The 23,088-nt window shown below is 39.4% G+C and overlaps 1 protein-coding gene across 2 annotated transcripts; it reads left to right on the forward strand.

The window, feature by feature from the left end:
• The first annotated feature begins 1,653 nt into the window (after positions 1-1,653).
• On the forward strand, positions 1,654-13,672 carry LOC105038019 (WAT1-related protein At5g64700). 2 transcript variants are annotated; one of them, XM_019848300.3, is made up of 7 exons: positions 1,659-2,514; positions 2,589-2,651; positions 10,463-10,579; positions 11,249-11,501; positions 11,630-11,788; positions 13,137-13,288; positions 13,384-13,672. In XM_019848300.3, exons 1-7 carry the CDS (start codon positions 2,342-2,344, stop codon positions 13,529-13,531), a joined length of 1,065 nt encoding a protein of 354 aa, XP_019703859.1. In that variant the 5' UTR covers positions 1,659-2,341; the 3' UTR covers positions 13,532-13,672. The 2 variants fall into 2 exon arrangements, with proteins under 2 accessions (XP_010911989.1, XP_019703859.1); XM_010913687.4 differs by lacking the exon at positions 2,589-2,651 and having other exon boundaries at positions 1,654-2,514.
• Positions 13,673-23,088: the final 9,416 nt, after the last annotated feature.

The following is a 23,088-nucleotide window of genomic DNA, read 5'->3' on the forward strand; positions in this document are numbered from 1 at the left end:
ACGACAATTAGAGAAGAACATTTATAAGTATAATTCTATAATCATGTAGATGGTTGTATTGAAAAACCTTGATCTCTATCGATGATTCACTCAAACATAGTAGTCGATGAATTTCTCAATTTATAAATTTGAAAATAAAATATTTCGCTCGACATCTTGTGCAGATAGTTGCACCTCTATATGATCAGAGTCAAATATAAAAATCGTAGATGATTAGGAATGATGAAAAATTATGGTAAATGATCATGACATCGCAGGTTCAAGAACCCTCCCAAAATTAACTGATCAATCCAAATATACTGAATATCTAGACTTTATCCATAGAATTTTTATAGAAAAAAATCTATGAAGAGAGAGAAAATTATAAAGAGAGAAACTAGAGAGAGGAACTCATAGAGAGAGAAAATAAGTGAAAAGAAGGGAGAGGAGGGAAGAGAGAGAAACTCTCACCCTTTTCTTTTTCTTTTTCGCTTTTTTGTTCCTCATTTTTTTCCTCTTTTTGGAAAACATGGGTGGAAGGCTTTAGCCAACCATCCAACCATGGCGCAACCCCCAACGACAGTAGCAACCACCCTCGATGCTAACAGATCTCCGATGACATCGATCTTGGCCGCCCAAACATAGCCCATGTCTGGCAACGACAGTCGGTTTGATGGGAGAAGAAGGGAAGAAAAAATAGAGGATGGCCATATTCCATACAAATCCAGCACCTCACCGCCAAAACCCTAGCAATGGTGATTCAATTACTGACCAGAAGAAAGAAAAAAGGACCTTGGCCTTATCTTGGCTCTGGTAAAGTGATTGGACTTCTTTCTTAGCAAAAACTAATTGTAGCTTGCCAAAAATATGCAACCGAAAATCAAAGAAATCCTGTCGATTGTTCCAGCAGTTTGATTGGGGATTAAGTTGATGTTCTAAGAGGAGGGGACAACCTATTTATGGCGAGATCTAGAGCTCGGATAAGCCCTAGACTTCCTGATCCCCATCAAACTCAGAGAGGAATTAAGAAGACTCCCATCGGGAGTCTTCCTCTCCATTCACATGTGCCTAGCACGTTTAATAGCTCAAATGGCCGGTTCAGCCTAGTCTAGATTGGGTTTAACCCAAAAACAATGGGTCTCTACATTCTTCCCACGAATTCATACTTATTTTATTATATGAATTGAACCGACCTCCCGAATGGAGATACACTCAGACATGACCCACTAAAATATGTTGTTTATGATAAAAAGTTACATTTGCTGTCAAATAAACATACAAAATATATTTATAAACATCATGAAGAAAAATAAGTTAAAAAAGCATAGTTCTGATCGAGACACATTATGGTCTGAAAAGAGATTAATGCAACGTTCAGATATTCTTACAGTTTCAGAAAAAAAAAAAAAAAAGGTAAGTATATATGTTGCAACAATGAGACATCACAACAAACCAAAGGCGCAGTAGCATCCTAATGGGCAATGCTTTAATGTTGATTAAGACACTTGAGGCCCTGGTTTAGAAGAGGAAGAGCAATGATTTACGTTTAGCATTTAAAAATTCTATCATGATGTAAAGTAGAACTCCCTCCGTGTCTCCTGCATCAAATAGCAGTCCATTATGAAAAGCATATATCAGAAACAGTTAGATACGGGACACATTCTTGCTTCCATTGGAAACTTTTTTGCAGAGCATCGCATATTTGAGTGGCAGTTTATTCCAAAGAATGGTAGTATCTTTATAAATGGGCCCAAACTTGTCGGCCGGCAACAATGGTGGCCAGATTTAAGGTGGGTAGGAGGTATGTGCCGTGAATCTTACCTGCGTTGAGTGCGGGCCTTTAGTGTTCATTGCCGTCTTGTATATTGAGTGCACTGTGGAGAGCACGTCACGAACTGCATCTAGATTTCCTTTTGCTGTTGCGAATTCTTTAGTTGTGGCTTTTAAAGTACGTCCTTTTTGGTGCAATCAAAGCATGCTCATATACTTGCTTATTTGCACCAGCAAAGAGAAGGAACAGTGGTGGTGGCCATGGGGAACTTGGTCTCCTTTTCTTTTATTGGATACATGGCATATTTTGATGAGCTGCACGGGAATTCAATCTAGACTCTCTTCTCTTGAAACAGCTTAACAGTGACTAGAATATGCACTTTGCACTGTCAATAGATGAACTGAGATAATATCCTGGTGGCACCAAGTGCTTTTGCTGACTTGGAATCCGATCCATTTCAGAAGACTTCTGTAAACCTTCTGCCTTCCAGATTAGCCATCGAATAAGCGAAGTTTCCTCTCCTTTTCCTACACCCAACTACATAAGAGGGCCTTCCATCTCTGCCCGAGCTTCTAGGCCGAAGTCTTAGTCATGAACAATGCTAAGGTCCACTTGGCCGTCTTTCTCGTTAGAGCGATATATGCAGGCTTACATATTACCTCCAAGGCTGCCTTCAATGGAGGCATGAGCGCATACGTGTTTGTGCTCTATAGACTCGTGCTTGCCACTCTATTCTTGGCACCCTTTGCATTTGTCCTGGAAAGGTAATTCTTTCTTCAATTACTTGGAGATCACCACTTTCTTATGTGATTGTTGAAGATCTACAAATATTTTGTAGGAGAACTGCTCCACCTCTGCCATTTAAGCTTTGCTTCAAGATATTCCTACTTTCTTTATTTGGGTATGTTTTTCTTTGTTTTTTGGGATGGTAATTCTTAATTAGATTTTATTAGCTATCAAATTAATTGCGATAACGAACATGGCTGACCGTATGTTTTCTTGCTGCGTCAAGTCTACTTGTTTGCAACTTTTATTGGTCCTCTCATGTCTGAACTTTCTCCACCATGGTTGCATGTGTCCAGACATTTGGATTAGTTCTGCAACACATTATAAGCTGCAAACATTTGTCTGACCTGCATGTGAATGAGCTAGTCACATCCTTTAAACAAAGGGCTTGCGTGCACAAAATCCACAGCTATACATCCATCCTTGCTAAATTTGCATGACTGTTCACTTAAATAAGTCGAAACCATGAAATGATGGCAAGCTATTCGAGAAGGCGCATGTGATCTCTACAATACTTGTTGCCACCAAGAAGATGATCTAGTTTAATCTTCGGAAGGGATGAAATGTGTTGGGTGGATGTCTGACCAGGACACCACCTCCCAAGATCCTTTCAGTACCACGCGATGCAGCAGGAAGAAAGAAGAAACAAAACAAAAGAAAAACAATCAAAATACGTGGATCAGCCACAAAAGGGCTCGCCTCCACGGGGCATGCAAACTTCACTATGAAAAGAAAATTTTACAAGAGGAGACCTCACCCTCAACCCTCGTACACCCAATTCTCTCTCACCTGAAGTTCCTCTCACAAAAGCTCTCTCTCTCTTGGAGACCCCCCTGAACCCCTGAAGAGCCTGGCGACCGCTGTCCAGGAGCCTCCTGCTCCTTCTCTCTCAGCGCCCTCGCCTCTCTCTCTCTTCTCGGATTCGTACGGCTCCGTACGATGTGAAAACCGAACCCCACACCTCTCTGTTTCGTCACAGTACCCTTTTAAAGGGTTAAACCGAGTTTAAACTTGATTAGAGAGGGATTAGGAGTCCTAAACAAAGCCAAAAAACCCCCTGAACCGTCGGATCAAGACCGCAATCTCTCTGGGCCGTCCGATCACGCTCCGGTCCATGGAATAGTGCCGTGGACCGCGAGAAACGCATGGGAAACGCCCACGCTGTCCACAGGCCGCGTCGTGGACCACCCGATCCATGGTGGACCGGGGCAAGGGGGCCAACAGGCCGCTGGCCTGGGCCGGCCCGCCAGCGCGGGCCTGGGCCGTGCCTGCGCGCGCCTGGGCCGCGCGCCCGCCTTGGCCGCGCGCCCGCCTGGGCCGCGGGCCCCCCCCGCGTGGGCCTGGGTCGCGCGTCCCGCGCGCCGCCGCCTGCGGCCGCGCCGCTGCCGTCCGCCGCCGGTCGCCGGCGGTCCTCCACCACCTCGATTCTCGTGCCGACTTCAAAAGCTCGTATCTCCTCCATCCGAGCTCCGATTCAGGTGATCTTCGTCTCGTTGGACTTCATTTTTCGCCGCGAACCTTGCTGTAGGCTCAATGTGGGCTGAATCTCAAGGTGTCAAATCCTAACAATCTCCACCTCGACTCGATATTCGGCCTCCTCCAAACTCCGAGAGCTTCTGGATCTCCGCGCCCCCATGCCCTGGGGCAATCGCCTGCTGATCATGGATGGGCAAACATGGGAGTCAAGCCAGGCTGCTCGATCCCATCTCTGTCGTATGCTGTGCTCCTCCTGACCTGAGACCTGCTCGGGGCATCATCCTGCGGCAATAGGAATCTCACCTTGTGACATCGCCTCTCGTCCTCCCGAGTCTCCTATCTCGTGCCCGATCTGCCTCCTGGAGCTCCACCTCGCTCTGGGCTCCGCCTGGCTCCCGAAGCTCCACCTCGCACTGGGCTCCCTGCCAGGTAATAATGTCCTCTGCTCCCCTTCTTCCCCTCCAGCACAATCCTATCACCGCGTAGCACCCTCAGGATTCCTCCACCAGCTATCATCCTGTAGCCTCTCGAATCCAGTCTGCTAAGTGAGATAAGATTCCGCCTGAAATCGGGTATGTATCGGACCTCCTCCAATCTCCTCACTGCACCGTCATGTGTCCTCCAGCTGACCGTCCCAATGCCTCTGATCGCACAGCTCGATCCATCCGACAGATATACAGTGCCCTCACTGTTCTCCAGGGAGTCAAACTGCTCCTCTCTGCAACACACATGATAGGGGCATGCAGAATCTAATATCCACTACTGGGAAGAAGTAGATACCTCGTCAGATATCTCCAGGACATCTCCATCTGAATCGCTGCCGACTGTCGCTACAGCAGCCACCGTCCGATTTTTCAGTTGAGGGCAATCTCTGGCTAGATGCCCCAACTCCTCACACCGGTAACACCTGGTTTTGCTCAAGTCCCTCCTGGACTTGGACCGCCCTCGTTGCGATCTCCTGTCGCTCCGTCTACCGCCTCCTGCACCTCCAGAAGCCACCAAAGCTGAGCTACCGTCACCTGAGCTCGAAGCTGGGTTCTCCCTCCTGAGAACCTCGTTCTGGAGTATCGCCGCGGTGATCTCGTCCATCTTGATAGTGCTCTTCCCCACTAGAAGAGCAGTCACCAAGGACTCGTACGAAGAGGGAAGCGACGCCAGCAAAACCAGTGCCCTGATCTTCTCCTCAACGTTCTCGCCAACGCTGAGAAGGTCGGTGAGGATCTTCTGGAAGTGGCTCAGATGCTCCTGCATGCTCTGTCCCTCAGTCATCCGCAGTTGGTAAAACTGCCTCCAGAGGAAAAGTGTGTTAGTGAGAGACTTCGCCATGTACAACTCCTCGAGCTTCGACCACAGCACCGTCGGAAAAGTCTCGCTCAGCACATGGATCACCACCTCATCCGTCAGGTACATGCGGATGGTACTCACCGCCTGCATCTGTAGCCGTTTCCAATACCGCACCTCCATGGTTGTCGGCTTCTCATCGCACAAGAGAGCATCGATCAACCCCTGTTGGATGAGCACGTCCTTCACCCTTGCCTGCCACAAGGAGAAATTGTTCTTACCATCGAACTTGTTGATCTCCATCTTGATTGTTCCTATTTTCTCCATCTTCAGTCTTGCTCACCACCACTGCAATCTGTGTCCTTGTACCGCCTTGCTCTGATACCACTTGTTGGGTGGATGTCTGGCTAGGACACCACCTCCCAAGATCCTTTCAGTACCACGCGATGCAGCAGGAAGAAAGAAGAAACAAAATAAAAGAAAAACAATCAAAATACGTGGATCAGCCACAAAAGGGCTCGCCTCCACGGGGCATGCAAACTTCACTATAAAAAGAAAATTTTATAAGAGGAGACCTCACCCTCAACCCTCGTACACCCAATTCTCTCTCACCTGAAGTTCCCCTCACAAAAGCTCTCTCTCTCTTGGAGACCCCCCTGAACCCCTGAAGAGCCTGGCGATCGCTGTCCAGGAGCTTCCTGCTCCTTCTCTCTCAGCACCCTCGCCTCTCTCTCTCTTCTCGGATTCGTACGGCTCTGTACGATGCGAAAACCGAACCCCACACCTCTCTGTTTCGTCACAGTACCTTTTTAAAGGGTTAAACCGAGTTTAAACTTGATTAGAGAGGGATTAGGAGTCCTAAACAAAGCCAAAAAAACCCCCTGAACCGTCGGATCAAGACTGCAATCTCTCTGGGCCATCCGATCGCGCTCCGATCCACGGAATAGTACCGTGGACCGCGAGAAACGTGTAGAAAATGCCCACGCGGTCCACAGGCCGCGTCGTGGACCACCCGGTCCACGGTGGACCGGGGCAAGGGGGCCAGCAGGCCGCTGGCCTGGGCCGGCCCGTGCACCCGGCTAGGCCGCGCGCCCGCTTGGGCCGCGGGCCCCCCCCGTGCGGGCCTGGGTCGCGCGTCCCGCGCGCCACCGCCTGCGGCCGCGCCGCTGCCGTCCGCCGTCCGTCGCCGGCGGTTCTCCGCCGCCTCGATTCTTGTGCCGACTTCAAAAGCTCGTATCTCCTCCATCCAAGCTCCGATTCAGGTGATCTTAATCTCGTTGGACTCCGTTTTTCGCCGCGAACCTCGCTGTGGGCTCAATGTGAGCTGAATCTCGAGGCGTCAAATCCTAACAAAATGGTCTCCGGAGGGCTGGTCGAATCTTCGGAGGTGTGTGATCGGATTTTAGCCCTTGAACGATCCGACGAATCGGTCCTGCAAAACCATCAATGATCGAGAAAGTTCTCATGCCGGATGGGGGGTTCTCGATGACGGACCCTCTAATGCCTAAGTCAGTTTTCAACTGAAGCAAATAGAAAAGGTCTGAGCTTTCAAGTAGGATTTGTGGTGACCAAGATCGAATATGAGGTGAAGTGGAGTATAGATGGGGAGATAGAGTATCACGCCCCGAACCGAACACGTGGCAAATGCCATATACTTGCAGGGTAGGCCTTACAAGCATACAAGGCTACAGATCAAATCATAAAAATATCAAATATTGATGACAATAGTAATAAAATTTTAATCCTTGAAAACCAAATTAATAAAAATCTAATTAAATCATTTGATATAATAAATATCTTTACGTAATATAAATTTTAATGTTTCATCCGAAACAAATATCCAAACTAAATTGTACTAAGCTAAGTTGAACTAAGCTAGAAATCTGAATAACTCAAATAACTCCAATCGATCTAACGCGCTCTCCCAAGTTCCATGCAATCTTGATTCATGATCTAAAAAATAAAAAAAAATAATGAGCTACATTAGCTCAGTGAGTAACATAACATATCCAAGTGGGGTTTAAGCATGCTGAGCAAATAAATCATATAATATTGATCGGAAAGAATAAATCTCAAATAACACATATTTCTTTGAAAATAATTATTTTTATATACTGATATTGAACTCAACATCAAGCTATGGCCACGTAATTAATCCAATGGCATGGGTCTGATAATAGAAACACATTGTACAAAGTGCTAGATAATAGATATTACTATTCTAATCACCAGTGGCTCGGTGTCAAAATCAGTTTTTCAAATTATAAGTCGATAGGTCCAACGTATAAACCCCGTTGGCAAGGCCACGTCATAGTCATGCTAAGAATATATATATAAAAGCAAATTCACAAGTTTCTTAATCAAGTTTTTCAAATATATTTCTCAAAAATAAATAATATATTTAAAATAAATTATTTTTTAGAATAAAATAATACACGCTTGACCCATTTATTAAACTGAAAATAAATAGCATAAATCAAATAAAATAAATAATTATAATTTTTCAAAGAGAAAGCACACTTGAAGTGTTAGGTTACTTACCTTGCCTTACCTTAGAATTTGACCTCAATCAAACAGGTCGAATAGACCTATTCCAAAACAATCAAAAATCAATTAATTAATCAATTTTTTAGAAGTCCATCGATAAGCAATCTAAAAAAATCCAAACAGATCAAGAAAGCGAAATAACCCAACTAGGGATACGATTAGGATGGCTTCATATTTGAATCAAGATAGATCAAAGATAGGCCAATCAAATGGTGAAGCCAAACGATCCTAAATCAATCAGTTCCGATAATCTTATATCATTGAAGGTCAAAGTGGGATGCAAGCCGGACACTAGAATTAAGGATGACCAAATTTAACAGGATCTCACAAGAGCTAGGATGGAAGCTAGTAAACTATCCGATGATAATGGTCAAGGAACAATTTCATTAAATAACTTCATCTAATTAGAGTTACTTAAAATATAATGATTTAATAGATATTAACAAAGATTAGATCTTAGGATTCTCAATAAAGATTCGGATAGTGAGAGCATACTGTCCAACTAATAGAGCAGTGGAAAATCCCTTCCTAAAATCAACTTCAATTCAAAATAACAGATCGGATTCACTGGGTTCATAAATCATTTACAAAGAAAATATCAGAGGAGAGAAAATTAAAAAGATGGACCAAGACTAATCAAACGATATTGTCCGATAATCCGATCGATTGACTCAAGATGATTTAAATTAAATTAGTATATAGATTGTTCAATAAAAATTATGGATGATCAAATCTAGAGATATTTGGTCTGATTAAGATGGGTGCAGATACGCGACCGCATATCAAAACTCTTTTTGTTTGGATTGAATCAAAATCATTAAAAGAAAATTTTCATTGGACTAAGCTTAGAGAGAAAAAATTTCATAAAGAAAAAAATCCATCAAAAGAGAGGAAAGATCTAGAAAAAAAAAATAGAGAGAGGAAATAAAATTTTTAGAGAGAGAAAATTGGGATTTAATTTTAGAGCAGAGAGAGTGGAAAGAGAGAAAATCTCCTTCTTCCTGTTTTCTTTTTCCTTTTTGTTTTTTTTTTTGTTTTTTTTTTTCATGGAAGATAGGGCCCTTTTTTTTTCCACGGGATCCTGTCTCTTCTTTCACTCAGGGGTGCTCCCCCTTGTTTCCGAACAAGGAGGTATTCCCCCCAGCCAACAACCACCACGGCTGGAGGGGCAGTCCCCGGCGGTGACAACCGGTCAGATCCGGCGACCGGCGGCAGCTCACGGCGACGGAAATCAGAGATGGAATGCAAAAATAGGGGAAACAGAAAATTTCAAGGGATTTTCAGCAGATTAATTTGGCAAAATTCAAGATTAAAACCCATAAAGATTGAAGAAAGATAATGGAACATATTTACCTGGTTTTTGGATGGATTTGATCTGAGTTCTGGTGGCGAAAAACTATGAACAAAAATGGGAAAAATAGGGGTTCCAAAATCAGATTTTTCTACGATTTTTTGACAACAAATTCAGCAAGAATCCAAGCTTAGAACCTATGGAGAACATTGGGAAGATAGTTAAAAAGATTTACCTAGTGTTTGGATGGGTCTTGATCTGACTTCCAATGGTGAAAACAAGATTAACCTCTGCTATATCAAGAAGAACAAAGAAAAAGAAGAATGGCGAACTTCGGTGATTCCCAATGAGGAAAAATCAAGGGATTAAGGACCTTCAAATAGGGTTTTTATGGGGGAATTTGAGTTTGTTTTTAACTCAATTTTCTGGGTGGATTAGGACTCTCATCCGAGGAAGAGCTTCTTCACGTTTTTCCCCCAATTCCCATATTATTCTAGCTTTTCCAGCACGTGCAGAGCATGTACTGATCTTAAAACCCCCCTCTTTTTATTTATTTATTTTATTTTGAGCTATTTTAGTTGGGGTTGGATATTACATGGAGTATGGCTCTGGATGGTCCTTAAGAGTGATGGGTGGATTTCGAGGTGAGCTCAGAGTAGGTGAGAGACGAATCCAGTGCATATGAATGCAGAGTAAGTGTTTACTTTTTTGAAGGGTTCAAAAAACTTGATGTTTATGAATGAAGGTGGGTACTTCTCACAGGCCTAGATTGTTAGGAAATAATGACTTGCACATATTAAGTTTGTTGAGGTCGTGTAATGGAGTAGGACTAACAGTTTGTCACCTACTAGACGGAAGACTTCAGAATTCCTCTAGCATGGTCAAGAAGATCCATGTGGTAATGATTTGTTGGTTATTCTGGCACCTATCAATAGGGACACACGTAGAGCCGCTACTGGAGTGCCAGCGTCACGGTGGATGGAGTATTTTAGATATATCAACAATTATTGTCTTTCTTCACAATGGTTTTGATGACCAAGTTAGGATAGTAAGATTATTGGACTAATTTCGATTGATGCCTTTCAGTTAGACTGAATTGTACATTTCTACATGGAATCATTTCTCAAGTCTTAAACAAGAAACAAAAAAAAATTTCCCTAGCAGAATTAGTTCAGCATTCAGCTTTTTTGTGAAACAGACAAACACACACAAAAGTTTGCGCACACTTTTGCATTGTTTTATAATAAGTCTGCTAATTAGGTAAGCTATAAATTTACTATATTTTAAACATTATCTTAAAGTTGTCTAACCACTCTACCTTTTTGTTTTAGGGTCACTGCCACCTTGATCATATATTCTGTAGCTCTTGATTACACTTCAGCAACCTTGTCATCTGCAATTATGAATTCCATTCCAGTGGTAACCTTTATTGTGGCCGTAACACTTGGGTATGACTTGATCAGTTTGCTTATATGTCCTGAAGTTTTCAACTGTTTTCTGCTTCCCCACAGCTACAGTATGCCCAACAATCAGGACCATTAAATGGGAAAGATTACACCTTGGATTCTAACGAGACATGACCTTTGGTTTGTGGTTTGAGTTTGGCCTGCATGAAAACTTTCAGAATTATTATCTCTATAGGCTAATATAATCACTTGACTGCGGTTTCCCAGGTATCATTTTTCTGTAATCTTGAAAGGGCATAGATCGCCACTACTGATGGCCAGCACTCGGTTGTATGTTGATTGTGTTTTGTGTATATGATCCAATGCCCCCTGTATATTATGTCTATTCTTTGTTTTCACATAATGAATGGCACAATACATGGAGGTGTTGGATCATATCAGCTCTCCACTAATCTCCATCCAACCATGTTCACCAGTTCTGATACCCTGCTTCCAAATGGCACCAACAGGGCACGACTTAAATGAGGAAAATACTATGTTTAATTTTGCCACATAAGTACCTAGTAAGACAGCATCTAAATGAAGGAGAATTAACATATCCAAAGAACTAAATTCTTGCATTCAAATACGGCATAGATATTCTAGCTTGTTATCGCACCATGTAAGAGATATGGTTATGTATCTCAACTAATCAATATCCATTCACAACAGCCAGGAGACTGTCAAGTTAAAGAGGCTCTCCGGGATTATGAAAGTGTCTGGGGTACTTCTTTGCCTGGCTGGTATTATGGAGATGGCCTTCTTCAAAGGACCTCACATCAAAACTTTGAATCATCATCACCTCCTTGGCCATGGAAGTAGAGAAACCAATCATCCTCACACCCATTCATCTAGGACTTGGGTATTGGGAACCTTTCTCATGACCATTTCCAACTCAGCATGGTCTCTGTGGATGGTGCTTCAGGTATCACTAAGAATTTCCATCAGGATTAATTTGAGTCCATTGGAGAACGTTACTTTGCAGTTTCCAGCCCCTAATTGGGTTACATAAATATAGACTTCTTATATTTGTGCAATACTTCCTAATGTTAGGCACCTTTGCTGAAGGAGTACCCCTCCAAGCTTACATTCACCACTCTCCAGTGTCTGTTTAGCACCTTTCAGTCATTCTTCATTGCTCTAGCATTCGAAAGAGACTTTTCTCGGTGGAAGTTGGGTTTGGACGTTGGCCTCGTCTCTGTCATTTATTGTGTAAGTATATTTGCCCATCTTTCTGCAGATAAAACCAATGCACTTCAAGACTTGGTAACTTCAGCAACAATGCTTGGCATCATCTGAGCCAATGGTAGTGCACCCTGCTCTCCAAAGTGAGAGGTCTTGGGCCAACATGAGCGGTGGCGAATAACCACCATATTCTCAGAAAACAAGACTTGGGACAATCTACTTCAAGACTAAGATAAGTATGTGCTTGGAGAAGATTCTGCTTTTGAACTCAAGAGTGGTGGCATTCCGGCTGTTATTCTCAAAATGGCTGAGTGCAGTCCAACTTATGCCAGGGTGAAAAATTGTCGTCTGAAAACATACATGTTGGCAAATCACCCTTCCTTTGGTACAAGTACATTATTCCCTTAATTCCATTCAAAAAAAAAAAAAAAAAAACGTTATTCCCTTAATAAGCCATATCAGGAATAGTTGCTTTCATAGTAGTCCCTGAATGCTCAAGGGATTAAATAGATGAATGGAGTAGTTGACTGGTCGAGCACAGCCAGATCATAATGAAGGTGTGCTCAAGCTTGGCTCATTTGCTTTGTCCTTGGATCTTAAAGTTGAGCAGAGTCAATACTTGTCTTTGCAAACCCACGGCTAAGTGTTGCAGCTTGGTTTGAATTTGGTTCCTTTTTTGACTATAACCATGAGAAAGCAATTTCTCAAGCTGACCCTGAACTTGTCATTGAAATTTTCCTTCATTTAAAGCAGATTTATGATCAGATCTCCTGCCGGAGGGGAAGAAGTCTATAAGGGGCACTTGACACATTGTTCGTGCACTGACATTTCTCCTTGTAACTAAGGGGCACCACTTGAGAGGGCTTGGGATTGGTGAACTATTTTTGCTCAAGCAAAGTAGTCTTGCATAATGAAAGAGAGTTAGTGCTCATTTTGTGAACTCCTTAGCTATGTTCATTCTTTAACCCTTGGAAGATACTTGATTTGTTTCCCCTAATTTCTTGTTGAGAAGACTGGAGAGTGCTGAGACAATTCATGTGTTACATATTAGATCTCCGAGAAAGTATAGTTCAAATATAGTCAGTGGGCTATTGTATCTAGTGACCTTGGTTTGAATCCCGCCTACATCCAGGTGGCTGGTTGGGGGATAAACCCCTCATTTTTTTCAAAAAAAAAAGAAAAAGAAAAGGAAGGAGGGAGAGAGAGAGAACATGGGTTATGTTGCATATAAATTTTGTAGGACTAGATCTCAAATATTATTGCCTCTAGTTGTAATTTATTTGTGTAAAGATTATCAACATTTCGATATAAAAAATTTCAAAATTGTTTTTAACTATTGCTACGACTAAATCTAACTCTTAAATCATATATGCAGGGAATAATTGTCACAGGAGTTGCAGTTTACTTGCAGTCTTGGGTCATTGACAAGAGAGGCCCTGTTTTCTTGGCCATGTCCACTCCACTAACTCTGATTATCACAATCGTGTGCTCATATTTTCTCTTGGGAGAATTAGTTAATTTGGGAAGGTGTCATTTGATAATCTAGTTCTGAGTTCCTTGTTCAACTTCTAATATGCATACAGTGGAATTTTGCTTACTTCTTCAATGTTTGTTGCATGCAGTGTCTTAGGTGGACTTCTTATGGTTGGAGGCCTTTATAGTGTTCTCTGGGGACAGAGAAAAGAACAAATAGATAAAAGTACACCAACTGAAGTTGACAGAAAGACACCCTTGGACGTGAAAGAAAATGGCGCCACAACACAAGTCTGATTAAGTTCAGCAATTGTTAATTTAAAATGAAGCCCAGCAAGAGCTGTAACTTTAAGCTGGATTTCAATAATTATTTTTTAGTAATAGCAGCGTTTGCATAATATTCTTAAAGTCGCAAGGTACGTAGCAATTTTGGGATCATGCATTATTGTGATGGTCTCACTATTGTTATTATTTGATGCTACTTACCTAAAGTCTAAAAGACCTGAGAGCTCGATTAAACCACAAGGGATTAACAAATGATCAACAAGTGGGTGAAGAGCAATAGAATTTGGTAATGTTAAACCATCAAAGATTTGTACCACCGAAGAACTAAAAAAAAGGGAAAAACCCATTAAGGAGTGGTAATTTGGTTAGATCACAATGCAATCCAATGACCGCCAAGCATCACTCACCAAAGCATCCGTGCTGGGGAGATATTCCTAACTTTTCCTTCCGACGCTCTTGGGAAGGGCAAGAATTGTTGTTCCAGCAATTTTGGGTTAAGGGAAGGAAATCCAGTTCGTGGGAAAATATCTGAAACGTAAAATCACTAGATGGAGCGGGGAGTGGGAAACCATTTAGCCCATGCAAGGAGCAATAGTGGAAGTAAGAATTAAACTAGAGAACTTGGTACAAGCATAAGCTAGGGTAACAAAATTGAATAAAGAAACAAGTTGTTGGTATATAGTTTCTAAATCCTAAAATCTTAAAATTCACGAATCATCAGCTACAAGTCCGCAATAATATTAATTAACTAATAAACTATAGATATATTGCAAAGGCTTCCAAGCTTGCTAATACAATCTCCGATGCATGGATCACTTTCTACTGCTAGCAACCTTACTCATTTTAAAGGATAAAAAAAAAAAGAGTGAGCTTTATAGCCCAATTGTGATAACCCAATCTACCGTATGAATATTAAAGCAGTCAAAAAAAAAGAAACACTAGAGCCTTCTTCTCTATTTGATTTCGAGAAGAAGCTAGAGTTCTAGGGCAATTAAACCCTAGACTCTCTATAACCCTCATATAGCCCTCTACTGGCGATCATCGCATGTCCTCCTCATCCTTTCTCCCATTTAAGATCATGACATCCCATTCTTGTGCCTAGTGGAAATTGAAGCCAAGACGCTGCTTGAATCTTGGTAAGGCTCTGATCTCACATCCTCTCTTTTCTCTCATTCTTTCTATGGTTGTGCATATCGCCACCGGCTGTTAGTTTTGCTTGGAAGATTATGAAAAAGAAATCCTTTATTTTTGGGCCCATCTTTTCTTCCTTTTTCAGCTATGTCCAACATCGGTACTCAGCACCAAAGCCTTCAACCTATTCCTCATGATGGCCTCTGGCCTATGCCAGAGCCCTAGCCACCGGTGAACGAGCAGGGACCTGAGGATAATCTAGCAAAGGGCCTCAGTTTAGCTGTATTTTTTTTTTTTTTTTGTTGGTTTGCCGGTCCTAGCCATCAGTTGTCCCTTGCCCCACTGTCGTCCACTGTTTATTATTACTGTCCTTTGTCAATCCAACAATGACTAGCCACCATCCATCTTCTTTCTCTGTTTGGCCAGAGAAAGAAAGAAGAAGAACAAGAACAGAAGAAAAGAAAAGAAAAAGAAAAAAAATGAGAAAGAAGGCCTCTCTCTCTCCTCTCTAGAATTTCTCTCTCTACCTCCTCTTTCTCTCTCTATCTGATTCATGGATCACAGTATAAACTTGAGATGATCTTTTCAAAGAGACTGAAAATAACTTTAATATCCATGCAGTATGTCAACCCTACCTTAGCCATATCAAGTGAAGCAAGCTATGAAGGATATATTTGGATATAACAGAGAGCAATATGTTAGAGTCTGGGACTATACCTAGACTTTGACAAAACATAATTCTAATAGTTGGATAAAGGTGGATGTAGATAGACTTGAGAGGACTTTGCACCATACATTTCAAAGATTATTCATATATCTAGAAGCATAGAAGCAGGGTTTCTAAGATGGTACATGCCTTTTATAAGTTTTGATGAATGTTTTACAAAGACTAAATTTGATGGACAGATTTTCAGTGTAGTGGAAAAAGATGGCATGCAGCAATAAATTTTTTCCTTTAGCATATGTAATTGTTGAAGGTGAGACAAGAAGCTTATGGGAGTTTTTTTTGGAGTACTTATTAGGCCACATTAGCATAGTAGAGTAGCATGGATAGATTTTCATGTCGGATAGATACAAAGTATGCACTATTTCTCTAATACTTGATGTTTTTTGAATCAATAATATCTATTTTTTCTTGATATTTTGCAGGATTTGAAAGAGGCTTTTGATAGTGTGGTCTTGCAGCAGAGCAAAGAATGTGCATGTGGCATATGTATAACAAATTCAAAGATAAAGGGTAGAGAGATAAGGCTTTGAAAGATGATTTGTATGAGGTAGTATTTGCATACATAGAGTTTGATTTCAATAGGACCATGGACACATTGAAAATGAAAGGTAAGTCAACTAATGATTATGTAATTGGCATAAGTAGATATGGGCAAGACACATTCAGCCCAAGCAGTAAGGTAGATCTAGCAGTGAACAACTTATGTGAGTCTTTTAATTAATATATATTGGAGGCAAGGGATAAACCAATACTCACAATGATAAAGTGGAATAGGACTATCCTTATGCAGAGGTTTTAGTTGCAAAGAGATGGGAGTATGAGCATTAGATTGAAAATCACATCAAGTGAACAAAGGCCAGAAGAGAACAAAATAGCCTCAAATTTGTGTTTATATGGGAATTTGATTTACAAAGTTAGTTGTGGTAATAGGACTTTTTGTGTTGACTTAAACAGATCTTCTAGCTGTTACACATGGGAACTCATAGGAAGCCCTTGCAAGCATACAATTGTTGTAATATGCATCAAAGCAGTAGCATGAGAGGTATGTTAGCTATCATTATAGGAAGGACCTATGTAAAGATTTATTAGACTATGATCTATAATATTCCTAGTGAGGAATAGTGGGTGAATACCAACTTTGAACTTCTTGATTCTCCTATAATGAAGAAGCAACCTAGGAGGCCAAAAAAGAGCAGGAAGAGAAACCTTGAAGAGCTTAAAAAATAGGTTATAGTGAGATTGAGGTATCATTCTATAAGATGCTCAAATTGTATATAATTTGTACATAATTACAAGATCTTTAAAAGGCCAAATAGATCTTGACCGAAAATTCAAAAGAGTAAAAAAGGAAAAAATAGGGATGTTGATGTAAATAAAAGCTAATGTTCTTTATTTGTTATGGATCCTGTCATCTCCTTGTTATTTGTGCAAGTGTGTCACATGGCAGATTGTGTGGAACTAATACTAGTTCTGGCCCTTTGTCTGTTGAAATAGTAGTGGGATTGGCATTGTGTATCAAGTGAGTTCTAAATATTGTATGTCATGTTAATAGTTTAACAATCACCAACAAGATTTAACTTTGTTTTATAGGAACTTAGGATGGTTAGGGCATCCAATTTTAATATTAGAGGAGGTGGTCATATAAGAGGCAGTACTACACCAAATCAAAGCACTCTAGGAGGTCATGCAGCCATTCTATATATCAAGTCAAGGTAGCACTACACTAACTCAAGCTTTCAGTACGCATGGTTCTAAAAGAAGATAATGGCTATTATTATTGAGTGGTAGGGGGTTTTTGTGAAAATAAACGAGTTAAGAACATGGTTTTGAATGATCCGAATGTTTTGTGAATGTAAATGAGTTTTGAAACTCATCTGCTTGTCTTATGAATGTAAATATTATCATTTTCTTGTATATATTTACATTTTCTTGTATGGATTTGAATTATTCCCCTTAATGTCTTATGAATGAAAATATTGTAATTTCCATATTTGATTGTTCAATGCATTGAATTGAATGTTGTTTGAGCTGAATGTTCAATCTGTTGAATGTTGTGTGAATTGAATGTTGTATGAATCGAATGTTTTGAACAAAAATATGAAGTGTTCACTATGTTAATTATTCAATGTGATGAACCGAATGTGAGAAATTATTATAGGTTCTATGTGTTGATTCAATGTTTATTGCATATTGGTTCAATGTCCAGGTATATTGATTCAATGTTCAAACATAGTGAGTGAGTATATATCTTTATTGTATATTTGTTCTATTGCTGTCGGAAGGATGATCTAGATTAGGCTGCCGAGTTGGAGTTAGGAAGAAGGGATGCCATGGTCTCTAGAGGGTTCGTCAAGATCTTCGGAGAGTGCATTCACCATCGCCTGGTCCTCAATCGACCATTTGAATTGAGCCCTGCATAACCACGAAAGACTGGGAAAGTCCTTATGTTGGAGGGAGAGTTTCTAGCAATAGACCCTTCGATGCTTAAGTCAATCTCCCATGGAAGCAAATAGAAGAGGTTAGAGCTTTCAAGGTCAATCTAGCAAAGGGTGGAGTCGAATATGAGGTGGAACGGAGTGCAAATAGAGAGGTGGAATATGGAGGTCCGATAGATGCCAAGTGGAATATGGAAATCTAGCGAGTGCTAGATGGTCTATGAGGTATTCTAATAGATTCAAAAGAGCTTAGAGCTTGGTAAGAGAGACAAATGCAATTCATGTAGAGTCCGTCTCCGAAAGATGGCATGCGAAGTAAGTGTTCACTTGCATAAAAGATCCTGAAAAACTTAAAATTTATAAATGAAGATGGGTACCTGTCATCCGAAGGACGCACGCCATTTTTTTGCCCTAGGGGCCGTGGAGGTGTGCCTAGGTTGTTAGAAAATAATGGCTTGCACGTCCTAAGTTTGTTGAAATTGCATAGTGGAGGAACAGAGTTAGCAATTTGTTGCCTAGCGAATGAAAGACTCCAGAACTCCTTCGGCGTGGTGCAGTGGTTTGTTGGCTATTTTGGCACCTCTCAACAAGGACACGTGTAGGGCTGTTATTGGGGTGCCAGGGCCATGGCAAATGGAGTATTCTGGATATATCAGGCTCAATGTCCAGGCATATTGAATAATAAATATCTGTTTGTTCACTGTATATTATGTCAATATTCAGGCTTCTAGATATAAAACTGAAATGAAATCACAATCGAGTTTGTGAGGGATTCAGTGCATTATTGCATTTGTCCATTTTATTTCCATCTATGGAACTAAATGTTAGTACAAGGCATTAAACAATTAAACACCAGCAATTACATTTATGCCATTGAAACATAATTAAATTGAAACCAAAAGTGAATGAGCAAAAAATTAGAAGGGGAATAGTTTTCAATTTTAAAATATAATTAAAGTACAAAGCACTTATAAAAGTACTTGATCACAATTTAAACACAAGGAATTGATTTTCATTACCATTAACAGGTTTTACAAATAGTTGACACATCCTTATGATAAGTAATTTTGAGAAATAGATGCATTAGGCCTATATGCTAGAAAAATCACAATAACTATGATCATCTAAGATAAGGCTACAAATTTGTTACATCTTCCTCTTTCTTGTAAATTTTCTTCTCTTAAAACACATTGCTTTTTAAGCTCAACAAGATGACTTTTTAGTAAAGACTTCTCTCTTTCTATAATTTCCTTTTTGATTTGAATCAATCACTTGTCAACCTCTAATTTTTTAATTCTCACTAAAAGAAATTCAATCTTTTGTGATGAAATTTTTTCATCACTAAAGATGAAATTTTCATTGCTAAAAATATTAACGATGAAACTTTTCATTGCTAAAAGTTTGAAGAAAAAGTCTCATAATAAAAGGTCTTAGTGATGAAAAAATTTTATTTCATCGTCAAAAGTAGTCAACAATACGATGAAAAAATTTGTAGCATTAGCAATAAAATATTGTCATCGTAAAAACTTAAACTTTCATTGCTAAAATAGTGACGAAAAATATTTTCATCATCAAAAATGAATATTATTCATTAGAAATTTTTTTTATTATTTTTTTAAATTTTAGCAATGAAAAATAGAATTTCATCATAAAATTTAGTAACAAAAAGAAAATTTTGTTGCTAATTTAGTGATGAAAAAATAATTTTGTTGCTAAATTTGTGTTGAAAAAAAATTTCATCGCAACATTTATGATGAAAAAAATTTCATCATTCATCACAATTTTAGCGATAAAATATAAAATTTTATCACTAATTTAGCAACAAAATATGAAATTTCATCACTAAATTTGTGATGAAAAAAAATTTCATCATAATTTTAGCGACAAAAAAAAATTTCATTGCAAATTTAGTGATGAAATATGTAATTTCCTTACTAAAAAAATAAAGAAAAAAATAAAATTTATGACAAAAAAATTTATTTTTAGTGATGAAAATTTATTTCTTCATAATTTTAGTGATGAAATATTATATTTCGTCATAATTTCTAGTGAAATTTTTTAGTTTAAAGTGTAGAGGAAATTTTTTTATTATTTTTTATAATAAAATTAATATTTCATCACTAAATTAAGTTTAAAATGAAATAAAATATTTTTTACTATTTTTATAATGAAAGCACCTGTTTAAATACAAATTTCTATTAGATCAAGCATATTTTGCATAAAAATATATGAACACAATAAAAATATTCAAATTTCAAGTAATAATAAGTTTCATAGCTATCATTATTAGATATAAAAGTATGAGTTCATACATCATTTAAAATTAAAAAAAATTATAAACTATACATCATCACAGTCGTTGGCCTCGTTCCCTCATCCCGGCAACGATCCCTGGCCCGATGTGTGTCGTGGTGGCTATGCAGAGGCGACATCATGTGGCTGTAGAGGTGTTAACTCGGGGACATCGATATCGAGCCTTCTCGCCATCATAGCCACTATCTTCTCGAGCATCTGGCTGTGATTCATCCAACAAGTAATTTGATTCTGCATCACGCTCATCAATGTCCTGACTACCTCTAGCATCAAGGCATCATCAGATTGATCGAATGATGAACTACATAATTTTTTTGAGTGCATGTTATGCCCAGACCCTAGCTAGCTGCCGTCCGAGGATGACATCCAGGATTGCATTATCTATCATCGAGTAAACGGACTGGGATCTAGCATTGCTATCAGATCCAACCTCTCTCATCACCTGCTCTCTCAATTGTAACATTTTTGCCTTCACAATAAACCAAATAATACCATAAATTTGTTTCAAAGGCTTTAAAAGCATTCAAAATATAGTACCATACTTACATAATGCTACCTCACCTCCTCGATCACAAACTCGCCACTCTTGTTTTGATAGAATTTACCATAGGCGGCAACCCTAGATAGTCCCTATTCAAAGAAAAGAAAAGAAGAAAAAGGACATCAAAGTAATTTACATATTCAATAAGAACTTATAGCGTGCAATTGTAAATGTAGTTACGTACCATCTTCTTTATTCTTTATGCAAAAGAGGCACTCCCTTGCATGTAAATAGAATCAATCTTACTCCTATTCACCTTGTTCACCTCTGATTGTCGCTAAAAAATACATACAATTATAAGCAATAAAGAGCATAACAATATCAAAATAACTTAAAACACCAAACATACCTTAAATGCCTCAGTCCCAAAATACTCACATAATCACCACCAATCGTCACTAGATCCAGCCTAATTCTATAAGGCTAAGTCACAGGGTCAATCCTATTTGCCCGCAGCTAATTATAGTACCTATGAAGCCTACATTGCCGATCTCTGTACCTGTTTGCAGTCATTTTGAGAATACATACCGTTACTTGTTCGTCGGTGCAATCCTCGAAGTTAACATTATCCTGCACATATGAATGTTCATCATAACAAGAAGCAAAGGCATAGAATTATCCATGTAACAAAAAATTATCCATGTAACATCCTTAAAGTCTAATAAAGAGACTAGAGAAAAGATAATATGGACCATGTAATGATGTGCAAGACATAGAATTATCCATTATTTATGGGGACATTCTTATTATCCTACACATTCGAAAGTTAATTCTTACCTTGATGTGAGAGACAAGGGTATCACAGTATCGAGAGGCGACATGCTTGAAACTTTCAATGATCCATGAAAAATAATTCTACGTATAAACTGATCTCATTGGCGACTATACTAACCTTTGTGCTAACTGGATGATCCTGAAATATTTGTACTTTCAATTTTTCATTATGCATATGCACGTATTTCTCCAAAACAAGACCCCTACTAGGACTACGTACTGTGCATTGCTGCTATGTTCCTATATATAAAAATTCATAAAATGAACATATATCATCTACTAATAGATGTATATAACAAAAAAATATACATAGTTTATAAATTTGATAGAGATGTACCTGTAGGAGGATGATGCTGTGGTGCCATGACCTCTGACTGGGTGGGCTCTAGCTGAGCACTAGCCTACTCTGCAGACTCGGATAGCTGAGTCTCATCTAAGTCCTCTAACTCATTATGCAAAATACTAAAGCATGGATGTGTATCATCAGGTGGAGCCTGCTGTCTACCCCACGAACGTCTACATCTAGGACCAGCCATGATGCTGTAATGATTAAGATAATTCAAATCTGCTTGTAATCAAAAAAACTCAAATACTACATGATGTAATAAAAAAATAAATTAAATTATTTATTTATATTAATTATTATTCTCAAAATCTGAACTCATGTCTATATAGTCATCCTCAATAGGATGCATAGAAGGCATCGATCCTGAAGTACTATCATCATCATCATTGATGAAGTCATCATCCACATATGATTATAATCTCAAATTATTGTTGGATCCTACCCGTGCTCGTGTCCATGCCGACGTTCCAACAATAGGAACATCCTCAGGTTCGCAGTCATCTTGTTGTAATTATCCTATGTCGACCGTGTCATCTAGCATTAATATGTTATCTGGCACTTATGTTTGATATGCTTCATTTTCAATAGTTGCATGGACTTTATTCTCTAGATCTTCATCATTTGGGCATGTGAAAATCGTGGGATCGAACAAGTGTCTATGCCGAGCCCTTATTGCAACTCGTCAAAATTTTTTCATTTTGGTATCCTCAACATACTACACTAGTCTCGCTTACTTTGCAAAAATATAAGGATCACTTTCGTACCACAAGTGATCGGTGTGGACATTGACGAGCTGAGGGTCTATAACAATTGGTCTGTATCATCCTAAATTATACCATCGACACTTGAATAACATGATCCGCCGAAGATCACTATACCTCAGCTCTATAACTTCATACAGAATACTGAAAAAATCCATTATTTCATTCTTATACTCATCCTCCATGCTTATTCCATAATTCTGTGTGGTTTGATCACGATCGTAATTTTTTATTAAGAATCACACACCATTGACTATGCATGCTAAATATATCGATATACATCTGTCAGGTTTTCGTGCAAGTGTGGCTAAGTTATCACTGATATAATTAGGATTATCTATATGTAGTTGAGCTAATTACAATTAAAAGAACAATAAGTAGGTTATTTTGATAAAATAAATACTATATAAACGAACCTTCAGTCATGGTGAACATTAACGTAGCTTATCCATTCGTCAAACTATGATGCGAATTGATTCCTATGTCGTGCCATTGCTAATATAGGATTGATTCTTCTGAGTTCATTTTCATGCTCACTAAA

The sequence above is a fragment of the Elaeis guineensis genome, chromosome 1 (genome assembly GCF_000442705.2).
Source record: "Elaeis guineensis isolate ETL-2024a chromosome 1, EG11, whole genome shotgun sequence".
NCBI lineage: Eukaryota > Viridiplantae > Streptophyta > Magnoliopsida > Arecales > Arecaceae > Elaeis > Elaeis guineensis.

What these genes read in the sequence shown, in the direction of transcription:
- LOC105038019 (XM_019848300.3), top strand. Translation starts at nt 2,342, where the DNA reads ATGAACAATGCTAAGGTCCACTTGGCCGTCTTTCTCGTTAGAGCGATA. An exon ending in TTTGCATTTGTCCTGGAAAG is followed by an intron (nt 2,515 to 2,588) that starts GTAATTCTTTCT and finishes AATATTTTGTAG; the next exon opens with GAGAACTGCTCCACCTCTGC. An exon ending in GAATTAGTTAATTTGGGAAG is followed by an intron (nt 13,289 to 13,383) that starts GTGTCATTTGAT and finishes TGTTGCATGCAG; the next exon opens with TGTCTTAGGTGGACTTCTTA.